Source organism: Castor canadensis, chromosome 11, assembly GCF_047511655.1.
Source record: "Castor canadensis chromosome 11, mCasCan1.hap1v2, whole genome shotgun sequence".
Classification (NCBI taxonomy): Eukaryota; Metazoa; Chordata; class Mammalia; order Rodentia; family Castoridae; genus Castor; species Castor canadensis.
In genome coordinates this window covers 22,482,275-22,506,343 of record NC_133396.1, presented here as the reverse complement: position 1 = coordinate 22,506,343, position 24,069 = coordinate 22,482,275, and the positions used below count along the sequence as shown (strand labels likewise).

At 51.1% G+C, this 24,069-nt stretch overlaps 1 protein-coding gene across 2 annotated transcripts in view; it reads right to left on the bottom strand.

The window, feature by feature from the left end:
- Positions 1 to 24,069, bottom strand: part of Crhr1 (corticotropin releasing hormone receptor 1) — a 52,349-nt gene that overhangs the window by 10,594 nt on the left and 17,686 nt on the right. The window contains exons 2-4 of one of the 2 annotated variants that reach the window (XM_020161361.2): positions 22,120 to 22,207; positions 11,587 to 11,706; positions 6,738 to 6,823 (exon numbers count right to left, since the gene is read on the bottom strand). In XM_020161361.2, the coding sequence (XP_020016950.1) occupies positions 6,738 to 6,823; positions 11,587 to 11,706; positions 22,120 to 22,207 (294 nt within the window). Of the gene's footprint in view, positions 1 to 6,737; positions 6,824 to 10,123; positions 10,274 to 11,586; positions 11,707 to 22,119; positions 22,208 to 24,069 lie in introns of those variants that run through there. The other variant, XM_074045816.1, reaches the window with a different exon arrangement.

Below are 24,069 nucleotides of genomic sequence, written 5' to 3'. Positions count from 1 at the left end.
AAATGCAGCCTGCTGCTATTCCCCAGGAGAGGGAAGAGCAGTCCCAGTGATGGAAAGGGTAGATGCTACACATGCTCCCCTGGAGGCTCCATTTCTCATTTCCCAAGGCCTCCCCTTCCCCTGGCCCAGGAGCTGCTCCAAGAGAATGGGATCTCTCCAATTCCGTAATTTTACTTCTTTTCTTTTTTGGCGGTACTGGGGATGGAACCCAGGGACTTGTGCATGCTAGGCAAGCATTCTACCACTGAGCTATATATATCCCTAGCTTTTGCTAATTTTGTTTCTAAATTAATTGAATATATGAATGGAAATTACTGTGCCCTCTTTCTAATAATCTTAAGCTCCAAAAGTGAGGAAACCTTCTCATTCACAGAGGGTTTTCTTATCTGCCATCTCCTCAAACCTCCAAAGCAACACTAGGGGAGGAGTCAGAAGAGCATCTGGAACTTATTTTGGAGAAAAAAGCTCAGAGGTATGTTGACTCACTCAAGGTTACCCAACTGCCCCTTACCTGCACACGCAGACTGGCAAGATGCTAAGGCTACACACAGGTCTCTTCTCCATAAAGGGGGACTAGTTGGTCACCAGTGCCCAGCTCTCTGAAGACTCCTCCCCTCCCCCCAGAGCCCAAAGCCCCCATCCACCTTTTTTTAGATCCCAGGAAGGCAGGGCCTAGAAACCCAGAGCCTGGCACACAATTGGGCTTTATAACTATGTGTTGAGTGGAGGAAGCAGAAAGAGAAGTGGAAAAGCTGCTGGCTTGGAGAAGGGGATCCCTGCTTGTACCTTCCTCCCTTACCACCATTCACAGGTTCTGAGCTGGGCTGAGGGGTAACTGTCCACAGAAGTTGGCAATACCGAAGTGCCAGAAAGCTGGGTTCCCAGAGGCCTGTTCATCCTTTCAGAGCCCCTGATGAACTCCTGGCCTTCCATAGGCCTTTCTGTCCTGCCCATCTTCTGGATGAAAAACTGAGGCCCAGACTCACCCAAGAACAAGGGACATGCCTCGGTAGCAGGACACCTAGCTGGCATCCCAGAGGGGCCCTCCAGAGCGCTCTGGCCACACCAGCCCCCACGTGGTCCAGGAAGCCCAAGTTGTTTTAAGAACTGGCTTGGGGCATAGGCATCCAGAAACATGGCAGGAAATCACATGAACGGCTCAGGCTTCAGCCAGGCTGGGACCCAGGAAGTGTGAATGAAGGCAAGGAGGGGGAGACAGAGAGGGGAACAGAGCAGGGGGCCCAGCCTGCCATGCAGTGCCTGTGGCAGATGCAAGGAGCCTATCCAGAGACTCCCAAAGATCCGCACACATCAGAGCCTATCTGGAGTGGGCACTTGGTTTCCTTTTATTAAATTTTCCACAAATCGATGCTGAGAAGCCCCTGGGTAATAACATCTGCAGAGCTGAGGCATTCATTCCCAGGTCCAGGCCAGCCCAGTGAGCCGGGTGGCAGAAAACACCTTCTGTCAGGGACTCTGGACCCCAGTTGGCAAGTACCTGGGTTGTTGGGTTTGGGGTAGGGAGGAGTCATTTATTAGGCACCTGCTGTATTCTGGGCACTGCACTGGCCCCTCACCAATGTTATAGCTTTTCATTCTCACAGTTGGGCTCTGAGGTGGGTACTTGCAGCCCTGCTTTTCCAGTTAAAGAGTCTGTAGTATCAGTTAAGCTACGCAGCCAACAATTGGTACCTTGGTCTTGCTAGTTTTAAAATCCCTCGCTTCCCTGCACCCATGGTGCTTTTCTTGGGGTTACAAAGCAGGGACTAGAAACAGAGTCACTTTCTGGTGCTTGCCTCCTCTGTTCTGGGCTCAGGATCCTCGGGGACTCATGAGAGCTTTTCTCCACAGAGGCTGAAAGGGAAGAATGGGGACAAACGTTCCAGGAGGCAGGGGCTCTTTGTGACTTCCCGAGCCGTGGGTTTAAGCTCCGTCTCTCACTTGCTGCACAGGCCTGATGAAATCTGAGAGCCTGAAAAGACAGCTAGAGAAATGACAGTGTCCCCCGAGAGCACAGACAGACTGAGTTGACAACTGCTATGATATGAATGTGTCCCTCACAGTTCGCATGGGGGACTTGATCCCCAATGCAGCAGAGGTGGTATGAAGTGGGACCTTTAAGAGGCATTCAGAGGGACTAGGGGTATACTCACATGGTAGAGAGTGCTTGCTTAGTAAGCACAAGGCCCCGAGTTCAAACCCCAGTACCACCAAATTTAAAAAAAAGAGAGATACTTTCAGATGATGAGGGTTCTGCCCTCATGAACGGGTTAGTGCTGTTCTCGTGGGAGTGTGCTCATTTCAGGAGTGGCTTTCCTATAAAAGGATGAGTTTGGCCCCCACTTGCTTTCTCTTGCCCTTTCTTTGCTCTTCCTTGAAAGGATGATGAAGCAAGAAGGCTCTTGGAAAATTCCAGCTCCTTGACCTTGGACATCCCAGCTTCCAGAACCATAAACTAATCAATTTCTGTTCATTGTAAATTACCCAGTCTCCAGTATTCTGTTACAGCAGCACAAAACAAACTGAGACAGTCACCAATACCCCGAGAGATGAATGCATCCAGAAACACCCAAGTCAGGACAATTTCTGTTTCTGACATAAAAGAAACAGACCAGTTTCTGAGAAACTTCCAGAAACAACCAGAGGTCTAGAAAGACAGCAGTACCTTAAGAGACCCCTAGCAATACCCTGAGAGGTGACAAATGACACCCCAAGAGAAAGCCCAGCAGCACTCTATAAAGAGTAGTCAATGACACCTGGAAAAAACAGCCAAGGGACAGCCAGTGACCCTCCAAGAGATATCCAGAGACAGTGACTGCTAGGAGGCAGCCATCAAGAACTACAGAAGCAACCAGACTAGGACAGGTAGACAAGGGGGCCTGACCAACAGAGGCTCTGTTCCTGACCAGCAGGTTCACTGAGGAAAGTGGATTAAGTGGGGTGCTTGGAAGAGACCACTGTGCTGTGCCCTCAGTGAGACTCTAACAAGCAGTTCCTGCCTGGCTGATTTTAACAGACTCAGCAAGTCACCACTTTGTCCCAAGTATTGGTGCTGTTGGAGCTGTCCTGATGTCCTGCCAAGACGGCAGCAATGAGATCTCCACCACTCCTTCCAAGTGTCCCCACCTCAGATCACTCCCCATCCCTGCTCACGCCACTTGTGGCTCTTCCTGTCCACCTGGGCTTCTTGAGTTGCTCCCCTTACTCCACAGTGGGTCCTCAGCCCTTTGTTCCTCAAAGCACGAATAGCAACAGCAGCATCCAGAGGCATGCAGGCATCTTGAAAGACAGGGTCTTAAGCCCCACGCAGGATGCAGAGTCTCTTTGTGTCCTGGTGGCGTGTCCCCTCAGGATGTGCTCAAGGCTCACAACTCCTTGTGCTCCACAGAGTGCGGGGAGGGGGAGCGGACAGAGTGTGTGCAAATGTAGGGGAGCAGGGAACAGTGGGTAAGGCTACTGCAGTGGAGGGAGGTATTGTGGGTAGGCCACTGGAGGCTGGAGCAGGGTGTAGGACATATTCCCTGGTGATGTGTGTGCACGTGGAGGTGGGTTTCCTCAGTCACCTGGCTTCCGGGTACCCTCAACAGTCCCATTCACAGGTAGACATTGGTAAACCTATCACTTTGCAGTACCCCAGGGCACAGATGCTTAATTAAGGCTCAGCCCAGGTGGGATTGAGACACTTGCCACTCATTTAATTGGAAACTTGCCTGGTAGCAGCTGAGGGGCGGGTCTTGGAGTGGGGAGGGGTCCAAGGCTGGGGGTTGGCAGAAGAGATGGGATTTTCAGTCATTAAATGAGTTGATCTCAGAGTGGAGAGGCAACCAGGCTAGCAATGGCTGCCAGGGAAGGGGCGGCAAAGCCAGGCAGAGGTGAGCCAGGTAGGGAAGGGTCAGTGCGTTATGAAGGGGATGTGTGTGAAGGGCAGCTTCACACAGAGGAACTACAGGTTCCTCTGCCCCTGGTGTGCATGACCACCACATCTGACCTCCTAGGTGAGATAGAGCTTCCTCCCCAAAGGCAAGGGCCACCTGTACCCTCCTACTACCAGCAGGTCGAAGCTGAGCTATTCTCAGCCCTTGGGGGAGAATAGCTATGTGTTCCAGGTCACACAGTGGGGAAGCATTGGCAGCAGCCTCAAGTCCAAAACTGTCTGCCCCCCAAGTTCACAGTGTTCCCATTATACTACCAAAGGGGGAGTCATAAGAAGCAATGTCCCCATCCATCCTTGCCTAACCCTGCTGGTGGAGAGAGGGAGAGACCCCCCCATCCTGGACAGGGGTGGCAGCAACAGGGCGGGGGGGGTGCTAAGGAGAGCCAATGAGCTACCCTTGAGTCTTTGAAGGGTGCTGCTGGGAAAGGGGGGGCTACTGAGTACTGCCAGCAGCCAAATAGAAGGAAGGGGTATAAATTAGAGTAGATGATCTGGGGACCCATGAGGACTTGGTTCTGGCAATTGGACATGGGTGGGGTGGGAGAGGCTGTGGACCAGCTTATACCTATGTCTAAGGGCACAGACATATGCCCTTGAGTGTGTGTATGATGGGGGGGAGGGTTTGTCTGTCCAATGGCGTTGCAGCTGGTGAGGCACCATCTGCCTCAAGATCTGCAGACCCAGAAGGGCTAGAAGAGCATCAGGTGAGTGCAATGAGGTGCCTGAAGACTTCCTGCCCACCTGTGCCTCCCCCACTATACCCCACTCTGGGCAGGAGCCATGGTTCTAAGAGTTGCCACAGCACTCAGCTGCCTTTCTGAGTACAAGCCCCATTTCTTCTCTCTGTTTCCTCTACCATGTGTCAGGGAATACGTCCCAGCCCAGCCTAACCCTACCCAAGCTCATCAACTCTAACCTATTTCCTAACCTGGAGCCCCCTTCTGTCCCGTAGTCCAGGAGAGTCCCCCTCCCCTGCCCCAAGCCTGCTCAGATTGGCTCTCAGTGAATGTTCTGCGCTCAAGTCTGACAGTCAGGGTGCTGGGCCAACCTAGTCCAGTCTTGGATGGACTTGAGATACCTCGATGCCCCCCACCCTACATCCCCAGGATCTCTTCTGGCCAGCAGGGCAGCAAGGTGAAAGAGTTCATCTTTTCTGACTAAGAATTAACTCATCTTCCTGGTTTCTAGAAAGAGATGGCTACTCAATCCCAATAGCCTGGGGAGGAACTCACTAAAGTACTTGGAGAAGCTGCTCTCCCCTCATCAACTTTGATTCACTTGGGTACCTGACTGTGGGCAGAGGAGACCCTGGACTCTTGAGGTGGTTAATTTTGACTGTGAACTAGAGACGCCTAGGAGATTAGTAAAGCACTCCTCTGGGTATGTCTGTAAGGGTGGGTGTTTCCAGAGATCATGAGGGCTCTGACTTAATCAATGGTTTAATCCATTGATGGTTTCAAAATTTGAGTAGACTTGGGAGGGGGTGGAACTACCGGAGGTGGGGGTGGCTAGAGGAACAGGTCACTGTGGGTGCATCCTTGGGGACTCTTTCTTGCTCTGACCCCTTCCAGGTGCTGCTCTACTCTACTTCCTGGATGCTCTGCTCTGCCTGCCCTGCCATAATAAACAAAACCTCTTAAACCGTGAGCGCAAATAAATCTTTCCTCCTTTAAGATGTTCTCTCATATTTTGGTATTAGCTATTCAAAAGTAACATAACTCCAAAACCAGAGACTCCAGGCTCTGACACTCTGACCATATAACCTTGCATGAGTCACTCCCCCTTTCCAGGCCTCAGGTCTCCCCATCTATAAGGTAAATGACTTGTACCTCTCTCTTGCCCCATCAGTAGGTTCCCCTGGGAACTCTTGTCCTCCTTGGACAGTTCAATCCACCGGACATTGGATGTAGCTCTGGTATGTAAACAAGTGTTCTGGGCAATGCTTACTACAAGGCAGGTCTGGGACCCTCAGGATGGGATGGAGGGTCTCCAAGGTCCTTCCCAACCCAGATCTTTTAGATGAAGGAATTCTCAGGACCACCTTCCTTGCTCCAGAAGCCTGGAGTGGCAGCCTGGGGTGACTTCACATCTGCCCTTCGCTCTGCTCACTCATTTCAGGCCTCTGCCTCCCTTGCTCAGTACCCACTCCAGAGGGTGTAGAGGCAGGTTAAGGGGCACGAAGGGTAGCAGCAACACCAAGGGAATAGATATATTAATGCATCTGTCAATTGTCACCCTCGAAAGATTATTTGTGATGGTACTCTTTGTAAAAACTGAAGGCCAAATATAAAGATTGCTTAGATAAGTTATGCTACATGTGGACAATGCATATTATGCAAATGTAAAAAAAATTAAGATGTTCTTTATGTGCTGGCAAGGAACAATCTCCAAGATAGATGGCTACAAGAAAAAAAGCAAGGTGTCAAGTATGTGTTTGTAACGTTTGGGTAAAACCAAAAAGTATACATAGACTTAATTTTTCATCCATGCAGAATACTTAAGACGCTGAGCAGACAGCTGCCTGGGAGAGGGGTGAATCCAGTGACTGGGGACGGTGGTGGGAGGGAGACTTCACTCAATTCCCATTTGGAGTGTTTGGACTTTGTATTATGTAGAAGTAATAGCTACTCAAAAACATTAAAAATTTTCAAAGGATCTTCCATCCCTGATTCTGTCACAGCCTCCAGGGCTGGACCTTGATGTGTCTCTCAGGTGTGGTGGATGGAAACAGGTGAGGATCCTGTGTCTGTCTGGCCTGACTGCAGCCCACCCCTGCCCTTCCGTGGCCGGTTGGCTGGCTCACCTCCTCATTGAGGATCTCTTGGCACTCAGAGTAATTCACCCGTGCAGCCCAGCTGCCATTGGTCAGACACTCCCGGTAGCCATTGTCTAGAAAAAGAAGAGAACCTGTGAGAGAAGAGTGGCCTGGCATCTGTCTGCTCATTCCTCTGTCCATATACTCATCCACAGGACCTGCTGGCTGGGGCTATTGAGTGAAGCTTGGAGTTGGATTTCCTGACCAGCCCCAATTCTGCCTCTTTCTGCCCATTGGTCCTCACAAGGAAACAGTGGTTCCCTAACACCCGCCATGCAGCCACAGTGATCCCTATCCGAGCTGGCATGATCATGAAGCAGGACTGGCCTGTGGACAGGCCTGGCCAGCTGCCTGGGCAGCCTCCTGCAAGCCCTACTTGGTGGCAGATTTTGTGGTGGGTGCTCTCCTGAGATGCCCCCATTTTGGGTCCTGCATGACAGCAAAAAAGAATGATGAGACCCTGTGAGTCAACAGTCACATGGCTGGGCAGGATCTGGGGGAAGGATGTATGGTGACAGCTCATGTGGCCAATTTCAACAATGGTTTCTCATGGCAGGACTACCCGTGGTGGAGGTTTATATGGGCGGTCTTCACGTGGCAGAGTTTCATGAGGCGTGGGGGCTCACAAGGCAGGTCTTGGGGGGAAGGTCCCCATGGTGGCATTTTCCTATCTAATGGCAGAGTTCTTTTGGTGGGAATCCATGGCACAGCTCTCTCGGGCAGAAAATGACAGGTTACAGGGGTGTGCCAGTGATGTCCCATGGGTGGGTCTCATTTGGATGGTGGCTTACTATAAGACCTGCTGCCACTGCTCCTGGACTGCCCCATGGCATTGGGAAAGAAGGCAGGAGAGCAGCCCAGGGAGGATGTGCGGCCATCAGCCTGGACTGTGGCCAGAACCTGTCACCTTCTAAGGAGATGGGGGTGGGAGGTGAGGCACACTGTCTGGCTTTAGGGCTCTGAGAGAGGCAGAGCTGCCCAAATGGTCTGTCTTACCCATCCTTCTGCCTAACCCCATAAGTCACCAGGTCCTGAAGGAAGAAAGAGTTGGAGAGGTTCTAAATTCTGTCTCATCTCCTCCACTGCGAGGTTGCCTGCCTTACCCAGGGCCCTCCTCACATCGGTGGTGCTAAGTTACCTTGAGTTAATTCTGGCTCTAACTGGCTCTGACTGGCTGCAAGAGAAATTGAGCACAAAGTTATCTGCTGGAGCCTCCCTTACTTCAGCCTCTCCATGGTTTCTAGGGTTCCTTCTGACCTGCAGGGCTGGAATGGAGCTGAGGCAGCAGCCGGGTCCCAGTCCTTGGGCTTGGAGCCCTGCAGCAACCCAGGGGAACCAGAGGCCAGGCTCAGCTAAGGCTGTGCAGTTGGAGTGACCTCTGGGGTCCCCTCATTTATAGAGGTGAGGCTGCTCCAGTGAATTCCTAAGGACCATTAGCCTGGGACTTCTTTCTCTGCTGGCAGCATCAGGACCAGAGGGAGATGTGGGTGGTGTCCTGAGGGACTTGATATCACTCCCCAGGATAGGGGGCTGCATAGCGGTGGCCTCTCTAACCTGAAGAGCTGCTCAGGCTGCAGTGAACTCCAAGGATTTTCATAGCTCTGCTCAGTCTCACTGTGAATGGACCAAAGTCCCAGGCAGAGCTGCACCCTGGGCAGGGTTGGCAATGAGGCTGCAGATACTCTTCTCATTGCTAAACAAGGGCTAAGCCCACCCCACACCAACCCCCAGTGCTGAGTATTACAAGGTATTCTCTGGGGTGTGCAGCTAGGACATGAGGCCAAGAACCAGGGGAATTGCTGTGGATGAGAAGTGCCTGGAACGAGAGGCTGCTTGTAATGTCTGCTAAGAAAGGAGCTTTGGGCAGACACCTGGCGGGCAGAGGCATGAGGCAGTGGGATTTGTACTTGGTCCTGCCTTGAGAGAAGCAGCACAAAGCAGTGTTCAGAACAGAGTCCCTCAAACTACTCTGCCTGGGCTCAGATCCTGGTACCACCAGGAGTGAATCACTTGGCCTCTCAGCTTCCTTATAAGGCAGAAAGATCTGTTTATTTATCTAAGTTTTGGTGGGACTGGGGTTTGAACTCAAGACTTTATGCTTGCAAAGCAGGCATTCTACTGCTTGAGGCATGCCTCCAGTCTAATTTTTGGTATGGCTATTTTTTGGAGATGGGGTCTACCAAACTATTTGCCTAGGCTGACCTTGAACTGTGAGCCTCCTGATCTCAGCCTCCCACTTAGCTAGGATTATAGATGTGAGCCACTGGTGCCTGACTAGACAGAAAGATCTTGGGGGTGATTCCCACCTGGCTAACTGAGCATTTTTCACGAACATGTGCACTGTGCTTGGAAGCTTACCTGGCATATGGTGTAAGCTGTTATGTTTATTATTAATTGTCTCTGAGCTGTATTTATACAATCTTACATAATACTGGGAACATATCACTTGCCCTTGTCAAAGGGGGTACTAGTAGAGGTTATGGAGGAGTCCCCTCAGCTTAAGAGTCCCCCTGACACATGTACCCCACATTTGAGATGGAGTGTCTGATACCGGTCCCCAGGCTGGGCCATCCCAAGCTTCAGGCTTTGGCTGGGAGAGACAAATTGATCCTGAAGGAAATCAGTCCCCACAGGGGGACTCATTGCCAGGGAGGATGTGACCTTGTCTTTAATTGCTGAGCTGAGCAGTCCTCCTGAAGAATCACGGGAAAGTAGATATTTTTGGAAATGTTTCCCATCCCTTTGAAGAGCCGATGCAGCGGGAGGGAGCGCACTAGGAGAAGCCTAGAAGTCCTGGCAACGCCTCATCAGTAAACGAATTAATTAGTGTCTGATGATAAGGTGCAGCTCTGCCTCCCCCACCCGCAGGGGCACCTGCATAAAGGAGGGGTCTTCTAGTCTTGAAATGTCGGCCCCACATGGAGGGACCAGCACCCCATCTTCTCTCCTGAGATCACAGAAGGAAGAGTGAGGGAGTCCAGAGGGTGCCCCACCCCACCCCCATCCATCCTGCAGATGGAGAAACTAAGGTTCAGAGGGCCAAGACTGCTGGCTTTCACTGACGTCCAGGCCAAGGTATGCTATGCTTACAGTATGGGGTCATGGCAAGTCACCCTTGGGAATAAGAGTGGAGGGTGCTCATGGGGAGCAGTCAGGGTTGGCAACAAAGGTAGGCAGGGCCGTGACCACAGAGGCCCAGCAGGTCCCACTCAGGAGTGCAGACTCAACTGTAGCAGCAATGAGAAGCTTCACGGCAGGTGAACAATGAGGGTGTGACAGGGTTAGAGTCCAAACTAGGGTTAGAGAACAGGGTGCCTGAGACTGGGCCGTGGCACAGGGGAAGGAGGGTAGGTAGGGTTGAACATGAGGATCACCTTAGAGGTGGAATGGACAGGCCCTGGTGCTGCCAGAATCTCTGATGGGTAGTCCCAACGCTGCTGTCCTGGGGGCACCAGAAAGACTCAGCATGAAGTGTGGAGCACTGGACAGGCTCTGACTCCCAGATTCTGATTGTCTCCAAGCTCTGTAATCTTAAGCAGGATATTAACCTCTCTGGGCCTCAATTTCCTTATGTAAAATAAGCCCTACTAAATTGGAGGTTTAGGGTTGTAGTCGTGGCCAAGTGGGTAAATTGTAGGCTGGTAGACTGTGTACCCCAAACTCTCCTCTTTGCTTTACTTGGCCTTTTAGGTCCTTCTACCTAAGTCTCCTCTCCTTAGACCCCATTCACTTGCCACCCTTCTCCCAATCTTTCTTTTCCTTCTCCCAGGCCCCCTCCCATGGCCAGATGTGGTTACAGACGCTCGAATTTACTTGATTTGGCTGTGCTAGCCTTCTGCTCTGTCCAAATGCTTCTTGGGGAGAGCCAGGGTCACCATTCTAGGCCCTTTCACTCCTCTGGTTGTAATCCCCAACCTCAGTTGACTCAATCTATCTGGTAAAGGAAGGGAGGTAGAGGTGGGAGGAGGAATTCAGGAGGTGGGAATTGGAAGAAGCCTTAATAACTAGTCACCCAGCCCTCTGATCTTCAGATGAGAGGTCAGAGGGCCATAAGAGAGGAAAATGTGCTGAAGGTCACATCATGATCCAGTGATCACCTGGTGTCCATGGTCACCTTTTGCACCCTCTTGGGGCTCTGGGCTCATACTCACTAAGCTCCAAGGTCCCATACTAGGAACCTCAGCAACAACGATCTGGGCCCCTGGCTTGCAGCTGTTCCTCTCTTGAACAGCAGGAACCTGAGTCATTGACAGGAGGGAGCAAATTAGTTCTAAGGGGGGCAAGTGCTATCATCGCAAGGAGCTGCAAAGCCTGGCACAAAAGCTGGGGCCTTGGGGAGTGAATGTTTACCTGGGGATCAAGTATCTGCTCAGCTCCTGGGTCACTCCTGCCCCACCCCCACCCCACCTGTGGGCCTGGGATGCCAGTCAGCCCCCTGCTGAGGATCTGACATGCTGGATACTGGAAGGCCTTGGGCAGGCCTTGGAAGCTGTGAGCCCAGGGATGTCATCTGCAAAGTTATGGCTATCTTGATGACTTCTGCCCTGCCTCAGGGGATGGTCACAGGCTCATGAAGGTTGTCAATCATAGGAGAAACTGCCAGACAGACCAGCACATTCCAGCTTCCCCCTTATCAGTTCATAACCTTGGGCAAGTTCCCCATCCTTTCTGAGCCTCAGAGGCCTTAGTTCAACATCAGGCAATTGTCTTCCTATTGTGAGAATCAGCGGGAGTGAGCACAGAGGTAGCCTGGGGCATTATTTTTATTGTTATCATATTATTTCCCCTCCCCCTCCCAACTCCCCACGGACAGTCCACCCTCTACCTTCTTTCTTACTTGTTGTGTTGTAGCGGACGCCATAGAAAAAGGCAGGACAGGGACGAACCACCAACTGTCCTGCAGGGCTCCGGGGCCAGCAGGTGCCGATAAGGTCCACAGAGGCATTGCACTGCAGCCCTGGGGGCAGAGATAGCTGGTGAGGCAGAGTGAGATCCCGCTCCAGGCCCCAGGCAGGCAAAGGATCTCTTAGAGTCCTGTCCACCTACACACACACTCAGCTAGGGACAGGAGAGACACAATGGTCCCAGCACAGACATGAGCTCATCCGATGCAGCAGAGACTTCAGAGGAAAGAATTTGCCTTTGATGCTAGGACACTAGGAAGCCATTGTGGGTTCCAGAGGAGAGGAGGAACAGAGATGGCTGGAGGTGCCGTGAAAAGCTAAGATCCTGGCTGCATGCCCAGGTCTCCTCTCTGTAGCCTGAGAACACTTCTCTTGGTCCTCCTGGGTGACAGACTGGAGCTCTAAAACTTCACAGCAACATCCAGGGAGAGGCCCAGCCAACTCCTGAGCTTAGCCCCCTCACAAGTCTCTGGAACTAAACATCTGCCCTGGCCCTGCAGGGGAAAACCAGCCAAATGAGCTTGGCCCAGCTTCCAGCTGACCTAATGACTGTACTCACTGAACATGCGCTGTTTGCACTCTGGTATCTGCTGGGACCTGGGAGAGGATTGGATAAGCAAGGGACAAAGGGGAGAAAAGGGAGAGGGATGCTTTCTGGGGGAGCAGAAAGGGCACCGAACTGAGTCTCTGGGCCCATGGCTTCAGAATGTACTCTGCTACTAATATGCTGTGTGACCATAGGCAAGTCACTTACCCTCTCTGGACTTATGTGTCTTCATCTATAATGAAGTGGTTGGACTAAATCAGATTTGTGTGCATGTGTGTTACTAGGGATGGAACATGGGGACTCATGCATGCTAGGTACATGTTCTACCACTGAATTACATCACCAGCCCAAAATCAGATTTTTTTGTTCTTTTTTGAGATAGAATAGACTATGTAGCCCAGGTTGGCTTTGAACTTGGGGTTCTCCTCCTCCTGCCTCCCAAGTGCTGAGATTATAGGCATGCCCCACCAGGCCCAACAGAAATTCTTAATCTCAGTCCACTGGAAGCTTCAAGCATTTGTAGAGGCCTGGAATACGATGAAACCTTTGGTGGATACATAGTTTAATAGTAAAACCCCTGGCTCTCAGGGGTCTGTGGTTCTACAAATATAAACAGCAGAATATTTAGTAAGGGGAGGTCAGAGGCCCTTTCAAGTAATAACTCTCCATTAAAGAGTTCTTTGGAGTGGGGTATGGGCGGGGGCAGAGCTGAGGCCCCAGTGATACTTCAGAAGGGGAGGGGGGATATGGCTTTGAAGGGTCCTGGCACCCCCTCCCTTCCTTCTCTGCCTTTGGATGAGGCTGACGCAGCAGTCTGGTGGAGACCCAGTGCCTCTCATGGCAGAATGAGCTACTAACTTGGAATTGTCATGAGAATGTACAGATAAGCCAGGAAGAGCCATGGCCAATAGGAGAGGGGGACCAGGAACTAGAGAAAAGGTGAGATCAAGAAGAATTAACCTAGAAGGCAACACACACGCACAGGAAATCAATGTGAGTCAATGCCCTGTATAGCTATCCTTATCTCAACCAGCAAAAACCCTTGTTCCTTCCTATTATTGCTTATACTCTCTCTTGAACAAAATTAGAGATAAGGGCAAAATAGTTTCTGCCCAATAGCGAGGGGGTGGGGGCAGAGGGAGGGGATGGAGTGGGTGGTAAGGGAGGGGGTGGGGGCGGGGGGAGAAATGACCCAAACATTGTATGCACATATGAATAAAAAAAAAAAAAGAGAGCCATGGCCAGGGACTTGGGGGACAGACTCTTCAGCAGCAGCCAAATCCTGGCTGGGGTCTGCCTGCCATCTTCTCTCCAAAGCAGCCTGTCCCCAGTCTCTCAGGAAATAACAGGGGCTAAATTGGCTTCCTCTCCCTGCTGGTCTCCGGGTAGTGCTGACCTGCGCTGGTCCCAAATAATGGTTCTTCGTCTGATCAAAGCTACTCTCACGGGGCTTTCAGGCAAAGCAGGGCTCAGGGGACAGAGGCCTTAAAGCCACATAGTGAACTAAAAGAAAGAAATCTGGATGGGGGAGGTTAGGTGCTGTGTTGGGCCTGGTGCTATGCCACCTGAGCCTCTGTGACGGGCACCTCGGAGCAGTGGGGGAAGTCAGGGAGAGCAAGCAGGACCAGGCATGGCCATGGAGAATGCTGACACTGCTGAGGGAAGGGGGAGCCTGAGGCAGGTGGCTGTGGGGGAGGGGGGATAATAGTGTGAACCCTGCTCTGCTGTTTCAAAGCTCTTCTCCACCTGTTGGGTTGGATCACCGTCTACCCTGCAATGTCATTGTTCCCTTTATAGATGAGGAAATTGGGGCCCGGAGAGGTGAAGTCACTTGCCCAAGGTCGCAAATTAAAGTGTAAAAGAATCAAGACTCACAGCTGGATGTTTGTGACTCTAAATCGAGGGTTCCTTCTATCACAACATTTTGTGTGGCAATAAAGGGTGGGGTGGGGACAGACAAGAAAGTAGCGGGAGGGGGGCATTTATAAAGCATGTCCTAGGTGTTCTGCATAGTCCGACTCATTTAATGACATCTTTCTCATAGGTTGCTATTTCACTCACTGGTTCATTCTGACCGTGTACCCATAGAGGCACTGGGGCGATTAAACTAATGTGACTGGAAGGTCTGGAAGTGCCTGACACTCCCTCTCAGTTAGATGGGCATCTGCCCGCCTTTCTTCCCCGGGCAGTTGCCTGATCCCCTTCTGCAAAGAAGAGGGGCACGGAAAACAGGCCCTAGCAACAGCCCAGAGCCAAGGCAAAGCCAACCAAGGAAGGCTGGGTCTCCTGCCTGGAGGACCGGCCTTCGACCAGAGTTCTGAACCCACCCCCCCATAGCTGGTTCTGGGACAAGGGGACCCTCATGTCGATGGGCGGGTCAGAACATTCTGTGCTCCTAGTCTGGGTTAAGGACTCCCTAGCACCTCCTATGAGTCCCGGACCACCTGCCAACGTGGGTGCAACTGTCTGTTTTGCAGGTAAGGAAACTGAAGCCCGCGCAGTCACGTGGCTGTTTGACCTTAGATACTTAGTATCCAAAATTACCAAGAGGCAGAGGTAGATTTTGAATTCTGGGCTTCGATGGCAGACCACGATCTACCCACCGCCACACAGGCGGTCCTACTCAAACCTGGCAGCTGCCCCTCCAGGATCTGGCTGCTGTTACCTCAGCGCCAGGGTCCCGGTTCCTCCGCGTCCGCATGGCCGAGCCCCTCTGCGGCCTTCCCGCCTGTTCCCACCGCCCACAGAAAACTGCGCGAAGGTGGTACGAGGGACCACAGTGGCGGACGCAACTTTTACATTAAGAGTCCGAAAAATCCTGGCGGGAATGGAAGTCTGTGAAGCGCTTGCAAGAACCGAGAAGAGAGACCAGATCAAAGGAACCAGATGACAAAGACGCCCCTTCCTCGAGAGTGGAAGACCAACCAGCGTGCAGGTCCCAGACTGGGGCTGGGTGGGCGGAGTCAATAGAAGGGGTGGGGTCATGAGGGGCGTGGCCAGAGTTGTGAGGACCAATCAGGAGCGGTGAACTGGCTCCGTCACTGACCTTGCACTAGGGGGTCCACCGTGTGGTTTTAGGGAGTGCGCGGAGGAGGAAGAGGCAGGGAGAGAAGAGAATAGGAAAGGATGGGAAAAGGAGGGCGCGGACCCAGAGGTCCAGGGCAGAGTGCAGGCAGCAGGACAGGGCCTCAGGCTTCGTCCCTGCTAGTCGGCGCTGCCCATTGCCCTCCTTGTGGCCCGGGACTGCTCCAAGAGCTCCGCGCCCTACAGCAGTCTGGGCGGTGTTTGCATTTGCGTGCACAATCTTGGCTCACCGCCCTGCGGACACTGCCCTGGGGAAGGAGTGGGCTGAGGTTCCCGGGGGATGAGGCAGTCAGGGCTCCGAAGGTGACCGGGGTATAGAATTGAGGCGGAGGGGACCAACGTTTGTTGAACTCTGCTATATATCAGGCACCGTGAAGGGCGCTTTGAGAAATTTGCATTAAGAAATTTGTGCACTCCATGCCATCCACCCACCACCACTCTTTGAGGAGGAGAAAAAGAGGGATGGAGAGGCAGGAAATCAAGTGTACAAGGAGAGAGGGAGGAGGGAAAGGAGAGAGAGGCAAAAAGACTAAAGCAAAACGAGGAGGTAGAGGGAAAGCCAGGAGGAGGTACAGAGAAAGACAATTTCAGAGGATAGGGAGGGGGGGTCGATAGAGACGTGTCCCAACCTAGTTGCCATAAAGACCTCAAGGTCAGAGCTGCTGAAGCTTAGATTCTTGAGCCAATATCCCCTCCAGGTCCCATTACCACAAAACACCCAGTCTCTCCTGCAATCCATTTCCCGAGCTGGATATCATAGTTCTGGGGTGAGGAAGCCTTGCAGCCCACAGCACAAAGGTGAATTTACATTTAGGAGCCAAGCCTCCTATAGGGTCTGTAGCCCCTGATGCCATAGCGCCTCTTCCGGTCAGTCCAGGTACCTATGGGAAGGAATTAAGGACCACTTTCTGTTCAGCAAGTACTTAGTGAATACTTAGTACTTAAGAAATAAAGTACCACATTTTCTTGATCCATTCATCAATAGTAGAGCATCTTGGCTGTTTCCATAACTTGGCTATTGTGAATAGCGCTGCAATAAACATGGGTGTGCAGGTGCCTCTGGAGTAAACTGTGTTGCATTCCTTTGGGTATATCCCCAGTAGTGGGATTGCTGGATCATTTGCAGGTAAATGATGGAACTGGAGAACATCATTCTGAGCGAGGTCAGCCAGGCTCAGAAGACCAAAAATCATATGTTCTCCCTCACATGCGGACTTTAGATCTAGGGCAAATGCAGCAATGTGGTTGGACTCGGATCACATGACAAGGGCAGAGCACACATGGGAAATATAGGACTAGGTAGAAAACCCAAAACATGATAGTGTTTGATGTCCCCACTCCAGAGGAACTAATACAGAAATCTTAAAACGACAGAGGTTATCATGAGCAGGGGATCATGTAAAGATCAATGAGTCAGAGTTGAATCAACATGGGTCGTAACACATGGGTACATGAAAGCAATAGTAGGAATGTCTCTGATAGCTATCCTTAACTCAACTAGCAAAAACGCTTTTGTCTTCCTTATTATGCTTATGTCATTTCTTCAACAAAATTAGTGATAAGGGCAGAATAGGACCTGCCTGGAACTGAGGGGGGGAGGGGGGAAGGGGGGAAGGGGAGCAGGGTGGAGAAATGACCCAAACAATGTATGCACTTGTGAATAAATGAAAAAAGAAAGAAAGAAAGAACTGTTCAGCCGGGCACCAGTGGCTCACGCCTGTAATCCTAGCTACTCAGAAGGCAGAGATCAGGAAGATTGTGGTTTGAAGCCAACCTGGGCAAGTAGTTCGAGAGACCCTATCTCAAAAATACCCATCACAAAAAGGGCTGGCGGAGTGGCTCAAGGTGAAGGCCCTAAGTTCAAGCCCCAGTACTGAAGAAGAAGAAGAAGAAGAAGAAGAAGAAGAAGAAGAAGAAAATAAATAAATAAATAAATAAATGTTCTAAGAACCGGAAATACAGAAATAAATAAAACTCTTGCCTTCAAGGTGCTTGTGTTCTAGGGGTTGACACTGTAAGCAAGAAAACAAACATATTAACCAGTGAGAAATTCTAAGGATTAAACACTGATGTCCTATTTTAATTTGGTATTTCTCTAAAATACTAACAGTTAATTAGCCACTGGAAGGACAGGACCCGCACACAGAGCTGTGGAAGGGTTCTAGGCAGAAGATAAAGGGCAGGTATGAAGGTATAATTCAGAGGAACTTGCTTCTGGGGTGGCAGTGTCCTGGCCTTGGCTTGGCCACCTCAGGCTTGAGCTGCCTCCTCCTAGGCAGAGGAGAGGTGACGTGGTAGTGAGTGCAATACACCAGGGCACACAGGTGGACGTCCACATGGATGGACATCCACCAACGTCCCTCCTGTCCTGTGGGTTTTTGAATTCTTCATTGCTGCATTCCCAACACCTACTATAGCTCCAGGCACATGGTGGGTTCTGAGGGAAAATTGAAGCCATGTACAAACCCAGAATAGGTAGGTGACACTGTAGGAGTGACACTGTAGTGCAGGTGGCTGACTACACAGGGCCCTGAACACCATGGATTTCTGGGTAACTCGGAAATCAGACTCATTTGGTTCAAATCTTGGGACCAGTGCTTAGTCACTCTGTGTGGTCAGGGAAGTTAGTTAATATCTCTGAGCCTTGGGGTTCCTCCTCCATAAAATGGGGTTAAAAATACTTCCTGTCATAATGACCAAATGAGATTAAGCACTTTGAATGGTGTCATATACACAGGAAGCAGTGAATAAACATGATCTGTTATCAGTTATAATCGTTCATTGCCTTAAGACCAGGAATGGGAGCTGTGGCCAGGGTCCTCATCTGATCCCACTTGTGATGTTATTTCTCAACAATTCTATTACTTTCTGGCATTGTCATACTCATGTCATGATGTTGTGAGTTGCCGAGTCTGTGATCTGCGACATGATGGGCCCTCAGCTCTGGGGACCCAGCCTCTCCTGGCATGAGGCATGTGCAGAGTCCCCCAGAGGTCCTGGCCAGATGCCCATCCATCTGTCCCAGCCCTTCCGCCCCGCCCTCACCATCTGTCTCTACCAATGACCATCGGTCTGGATAGGTCTCAGCATCAGAAGACAAATGGCTGTCACCAGAGGCCATTTCGAGGGTGATGGATTGCAGCCCTGAAACCAGGCGGGCTGGGCTGGGGGTGGGGTACCCAGTACAAATCAGCCGGGAATGAATGCCATTCATCATGGCCGGCTACCTTCAAGGATAAGTGACACTGCATGGGCTCCGGAATGTCACTACTCTTGAACACAACAAGCAAGTTAATGGAGCCTGACCTGGCCCCCAGGGTCAAGGTCTGGGGTGGGGGTCTTTCCTAGGTTTCCCTCTCTATCTCTGTTAGAACTGCAGACCAGCTGGCAAGGAAATTTTCCTGGTTCCCCAACCCAGCTTAGCCAGCTATGCAGCCTGTGCCCAGAGCTTCCAGTACTTCCCCAGGCTTACCGCTTCTCCTTCCCCAGGACTGCTGCCAGCAAAGCCCACCCACTGGTCTTCATCAACCCTTGCTTTGGCTCACAGTACCAGTTCTTCTTTGCCAGCCCTGAGTCTCTCTTCAGACTTGCCTTGAAACCTCTTCCTTCAGGAAGCCTTCTTGGATTTGCCCCACCTATTTAAGCCTCTCTGCCACCTGCATTGTTGTGAGCAACTCATAGCAACTACCTTCCCTTCTTTTCAGCCACCCAGTAAGCACATTTTTGTTGTTGTTGTTTGTTTGTTTGCAGTGCTGGGTATCAAACCAGGGCGGTGCATGCTAGACAAGTATTCTACCACTGAGCTACATTCCTACTCCTACAGTAAGCACTTTTAAAAGGCTGCAGATGAGCCAGGTGTGGTGGTACATGCTTGTATTCTCAGCTACTCAGGAGGTTGAGGCAGGATGATCTAAAGTTGGAGGCCAGCCTGGGCTACATAGCGAAGGCCCTTTCACATGCAAGGCCCCCACCATACATGTAGTGGCCTGGCATTGCAGTTTGTGAAACAGACCCACAAAAATCAGTGTATCTGCCTCAAGACAGAACCATCCCCTACCCCTTTACAATGGGACAAAGTGAGGCTCAAAGTCAAGTGCATGCTCATTTATTGTTCCCTGCCCCCATTCAGGACAAGAGTGAGCACAGCTAAGAACAAGCACGGGACCCTGTCTGCCTTCTGCAGGTCCAGTGCTCCCTCTCCTCTCCCAGGCCCTTCCTGGTGAAGGGACAGCAGGCCAGGTGGCAGCTACTCTGAGTTGCAGATACTTCCTCCTCCAAAGGTGCAGTTCAGAAACGAATGCCTCTGGCCTCCCTGCTAACACCCTTGAGTCTTTTCTCTGCTAGCCCTGTCCTGCACTCTCCTTCATAGTATGTGGACTTCGATTGGGCTCTCTGCTGTTCCTGTGCCTTACATGGGATGGGCTGCATAGCAGGTGCTCAATTAATGAGTCAAGAAGAGACTTGAAGAGAAAATAAATGAGCACAGGACCACAAGCCTCCCAAAGGCCCTCGGGTGTCTGGCCTTCTGCACTTTGCCTGTAGCAGCATTCCCCAGAACCACACCCAAAGCTAGAGCAGCCATGGCCTCAGGAGCCTGGAAATCTAGATTTGAGGTCCAGCCACTCTTACATACTGATGGTGTGGTCCTGAGGGAGTTAGGACATTCTGTCATGGCTCAGTTTCCCCATCTGAATGAAAGTCAGGTTTTCAACTCTTGTGAAGGAAGAGGAATGACGATAACTAGACAAAAACGCTTTGCAAATGGCTAAGTTACAGATAGTGGGGATATTTGGACTCATACAGCATTTTCTATGTGAAGGTAGGGAGCATGGTGTTTCAGAGCATGTGAGAAGCCAGGATTTCTGCTCAACTGAGGCTCCAGCACTGACTAGGGCTTCTCTGTGCCTCAGTTTCTTTATGTGTCACATGAGGATAGCAGCTGAAGGTTACTATGCAATTTGGGTTCTGTATCTTGAACTCCTTCTACAGCGTCTGGCACACAGCACCATACAGCGTTACACCCCAGGCATTTCATCAGCAGCAAACATCAGCCTTTCCCATTTACCTGGTGTCCCCGAGTCACAGCCCAGCAGAAGGGCTATGGCTGTGTTGAGGCAGGTGAGTGAAAGGAGATAATTCACCATGGGATTCCTCCCACCCCCTGCTTTCCTTAAACAAACAGGCATTCCCCAGCACAGACCCTGAGCCATCTCTAGAGCAATACATAAATACTCTGCAGTCCATCTGTATGTCATTACAAGACAGCATTCAAAGGAAGCGTCTTTGGGTCTGTCTTGCTTGTTAAAAAAAAAAAAAAAACAGCCTGCACCCAATTTAACCTCCTAGGCCAAGTCCTCTTACTTAGGACCTTATGAATATTGGTCACATCTCATGCATACAATTAAAGGTCAAAAATTAACATAAACGCATGCACAGAATACCTCTTGTTACTGATAAGGCTGTGTTAACTAAACCTGCCAGCCATCCTAGCCCTCCCTCAAGACTGCCCAGATTTTCCCCACCTTGCAATTTAGAAATTGGGCTTAAAAAAAGAAATCAAGGGCCAGTGGGAGGCTACCTCAGGAGGTTCAGGTGCAGCTGCAGGCACGGGAACTGTAGGAGGCCACATAGACACGCCGAAACCAGGAAATGGAAGAATACTATTTCTTTACCGACCATTCACAATGGCGTTAAAAGACTCCTTGAAATGTTGGAGATTGGACTCCGGCAACAAGCAACTGACAACTGGGGACAGTGGTCTACCTGGGTTAAGTGGGTGCGGTTGATGGTCCCTGTATGGGGAACCCTTATTTTTTTCCTCACTTTGCTGACCACTGGACCTTATATCTTTAAATCACTTTTCACTTTGTTTCCCAGAGGCTCCCTGCTTTTGTCTAGGATACCACCCCAAACAGGTCAACTCAATCCTATTCCTTCACTGGGCCTACTACAGCTGTCAAACAAGAAGACCGGGTCAATATCCTCTCCCTTTAAGAGACTTCAGCGCCTCAACCCAGCAAGAAGCAGTTAACAGACTATCCTCTTTCCTTTTCCAATGTATGTATCTCAAAAGGCAGGAAGGAATGTGAGGGTGGACATCCGGGCAGCCTTGTTAGGACCAAATGCCATTTCACTTACAGATGCCTTACTGCAAAAACCTCACCTGGCCCCAAAGAATAACAAACATCTGCCTTAGCCATTATCTCCAGCTTCTGCTGGAGACACTCCCCTCCCCCCACATCCCACCCCCCACCCCCACCCCCACCCCGCAAGCAGGTTTTCTTTCCCAAATAAAACCCATCCTGACTTTGAAAAAAAAAAAAATAAGGGCTGGTGGAGTGGTTCAAGTGCTAGAGCACCTGCCTAACAAAGAAATCAAAGCTTCCATGCCACCTGGGCTTCCCTTATGGAGCTTCCTCTTCCTCTTTCTTTCCTTTCCTTTCGATAAGGTTTCACTCCTGCTTTGCAATTTGTGTCTCTGGTCAGTTCTCTGTTCAAGTGACACAAGAACTTGGAATCTTGTAGATTAGTGTCTTCTTAGACTACTCACCCCAGTAACACTGTGGCCCACCTTAAAAAGGGACGATGACCACGGGGCATACTTGCCATGTGTGCCTTCTGTGCCCATAGAAGAGGCTCCTGGCTAATCCTAGCTCTCTTTCCCACCAAACCTACAACCAACTTCAGGATCATCCATGGAGACAGGACAGATTGCTTGGAGATCTCTCTGCTGTCCCTGCCTTGGGACATGGTTTTGTGTGCAGGCTCTGGGAGTCCTAAGGCGGGGACACTGTGGTGACCTGGCATTTTGCAGAAGGAGCTAGAGGGGACTCACCAGAAATGTTGCTGGCCAGGGACAGGTTCTCGCAGTGCTGGTCCTGGAGGGAGGTGGAGACGGGGTTCAGCCCCAGGAGGAGAAGGGCCTGTGGGCACAGGAGGGTGAGGGGCATGGTCAGGTGAGTGAGTGCAGTCTGGCCTGCAGTTTTCTGCCTCTGTTCCCTTCCCCTCCTTCTTTTCCCACCTCCCCCAGTCTCTTGGTTCCCCTCCCTCTGTATTGTCCTCTCATCCTGGAAGGTCTGGAGCTGCCCTGCTCACAGAGGGCCTAGAACTGAGACTGGTAAGAGAAGCAGCTGGAGCCCGTAGGACAAAGTGGACATTTATTGCTGCCAGCTGAGACCTCCAGCAAGGCTTTACCAGAGGCAGCCATCTCCATTGCATGGATACCAAGCATGGCCTAACCTTGTGTGCCCCCTGCACACACGCGTGTGTGTGCGCACACACACACACACACACACACACACACACACACACACACACTTGCCTGCTGAGATCACAGGCCCTCATTAGAATACCTCTCTCCTCCCGAGTTGTCCCAGGCTCTCATCCCCACCTGCCTTATTACTGGTCACTACCAACTGTGCTTCACTGTGTATCAAGCCCTTCTGATACACAATGAGCTCCCCTTGGGCTGGTGTGGCTGGGCCTATTTGCAGATGAGGAAACTGAGGCGCAGATAGGTAAGAGGACAAATGTATCTGGAAAGATGGCTCCTATTTCAAGGGGAACCTTTGAGCTTTAACCTCCCCAAAAGCTCCTTGTCACTCTGGTTCTAGAATTCTGTCTGGTTGAGCCCAGTGGCAGGGCCCCAAAACTGCAGGCCTGCCCCTTCCTGAACCATGCCCTCCTCCCCCACAAAACCACCTCCCTTGAGGTCACCACTCTCCGTCTGTATTTATTAGAGTCTAGCTAGTCCTGGCCACCAGCCATGGTTCCACTGTGTTGCCATGGGCAGGTTACTTGACCTCTCTGTGCATCAGTGTCCTCATCCGTAAAAAAAAAAAAGGAGAAAAAAGGTTGAGTGTACGGTCCCCCTCCCAGGCTTACACAGTTGTACACAGTGCAGCCTGCACTGTGAGGGCATGCTCTGTGCGCTGCACTTGAATTTGCTAGATAGATGAATGAATGACACAATTTCTGGTCCACAACAGGCGCTCAGTAAGGACATGTTGACTGATCTGAACTTTGCAGTTGGATATTTACACTAGGGTTTCATTTGCAAGGGGCTCAGAAGCAGGTGGGGGCAGGACAGGGAGCCTTGTGACATTTCCTCCTTTGGATGGGGGTCCCGGGCAACGTGACCAGCACTATGGCTAGGCAGGGAGGGGGCCTGGACACTGCTGTCTGTGTCACTGCTCTCTGCTTGCTCTCCTGAGGCCACATCCAGCTTTAGAAGCAAAGCTTCATTCCAGTTTTTCTAATTTGCCTGTGGCTGAGCTGAGTTTGATTGTGTGTGTGTGTGTGTGTGTGTGCATGTGTCTGTCTTTCTTTTTCCTAAGGCCAATTTTCTGTGCTCACTTGCCAGGAATGTCCCCTATCCCTCCCCACCATCTCCCTGGCCCCCGCCATTACTGATACCAACTCTTTCCCTCCTGTCCCAATGACAACAGCAGTTCTGCTGTTTCCAGGAGAAAGGAGAATTCCCACTTCTGGTCAGGGCTAGGTTCCCACACCACACCTCCTGCAGGAAACCTCCCTCACCCTGCTGGCACATAGGGCCACCTTGTCACCTCGTTATCTGCCTGAGACCTTAGCTCCCTCACTGCTCTCTCACTGGTATACCCCTCTGTCCTGTCCTAAGGGTCTCTGCTCTGCCTACACCAAGTGTCAGGCTCCTAAGCATCCCAGGCTCCTATCTGTGCTGGTACCAGGGTCTCAAAATGATTAGACAAACGCATTCATCTTTGCCCCCAAGCAACTTCCAGCACTTTGTTAATCAGTAATTAAA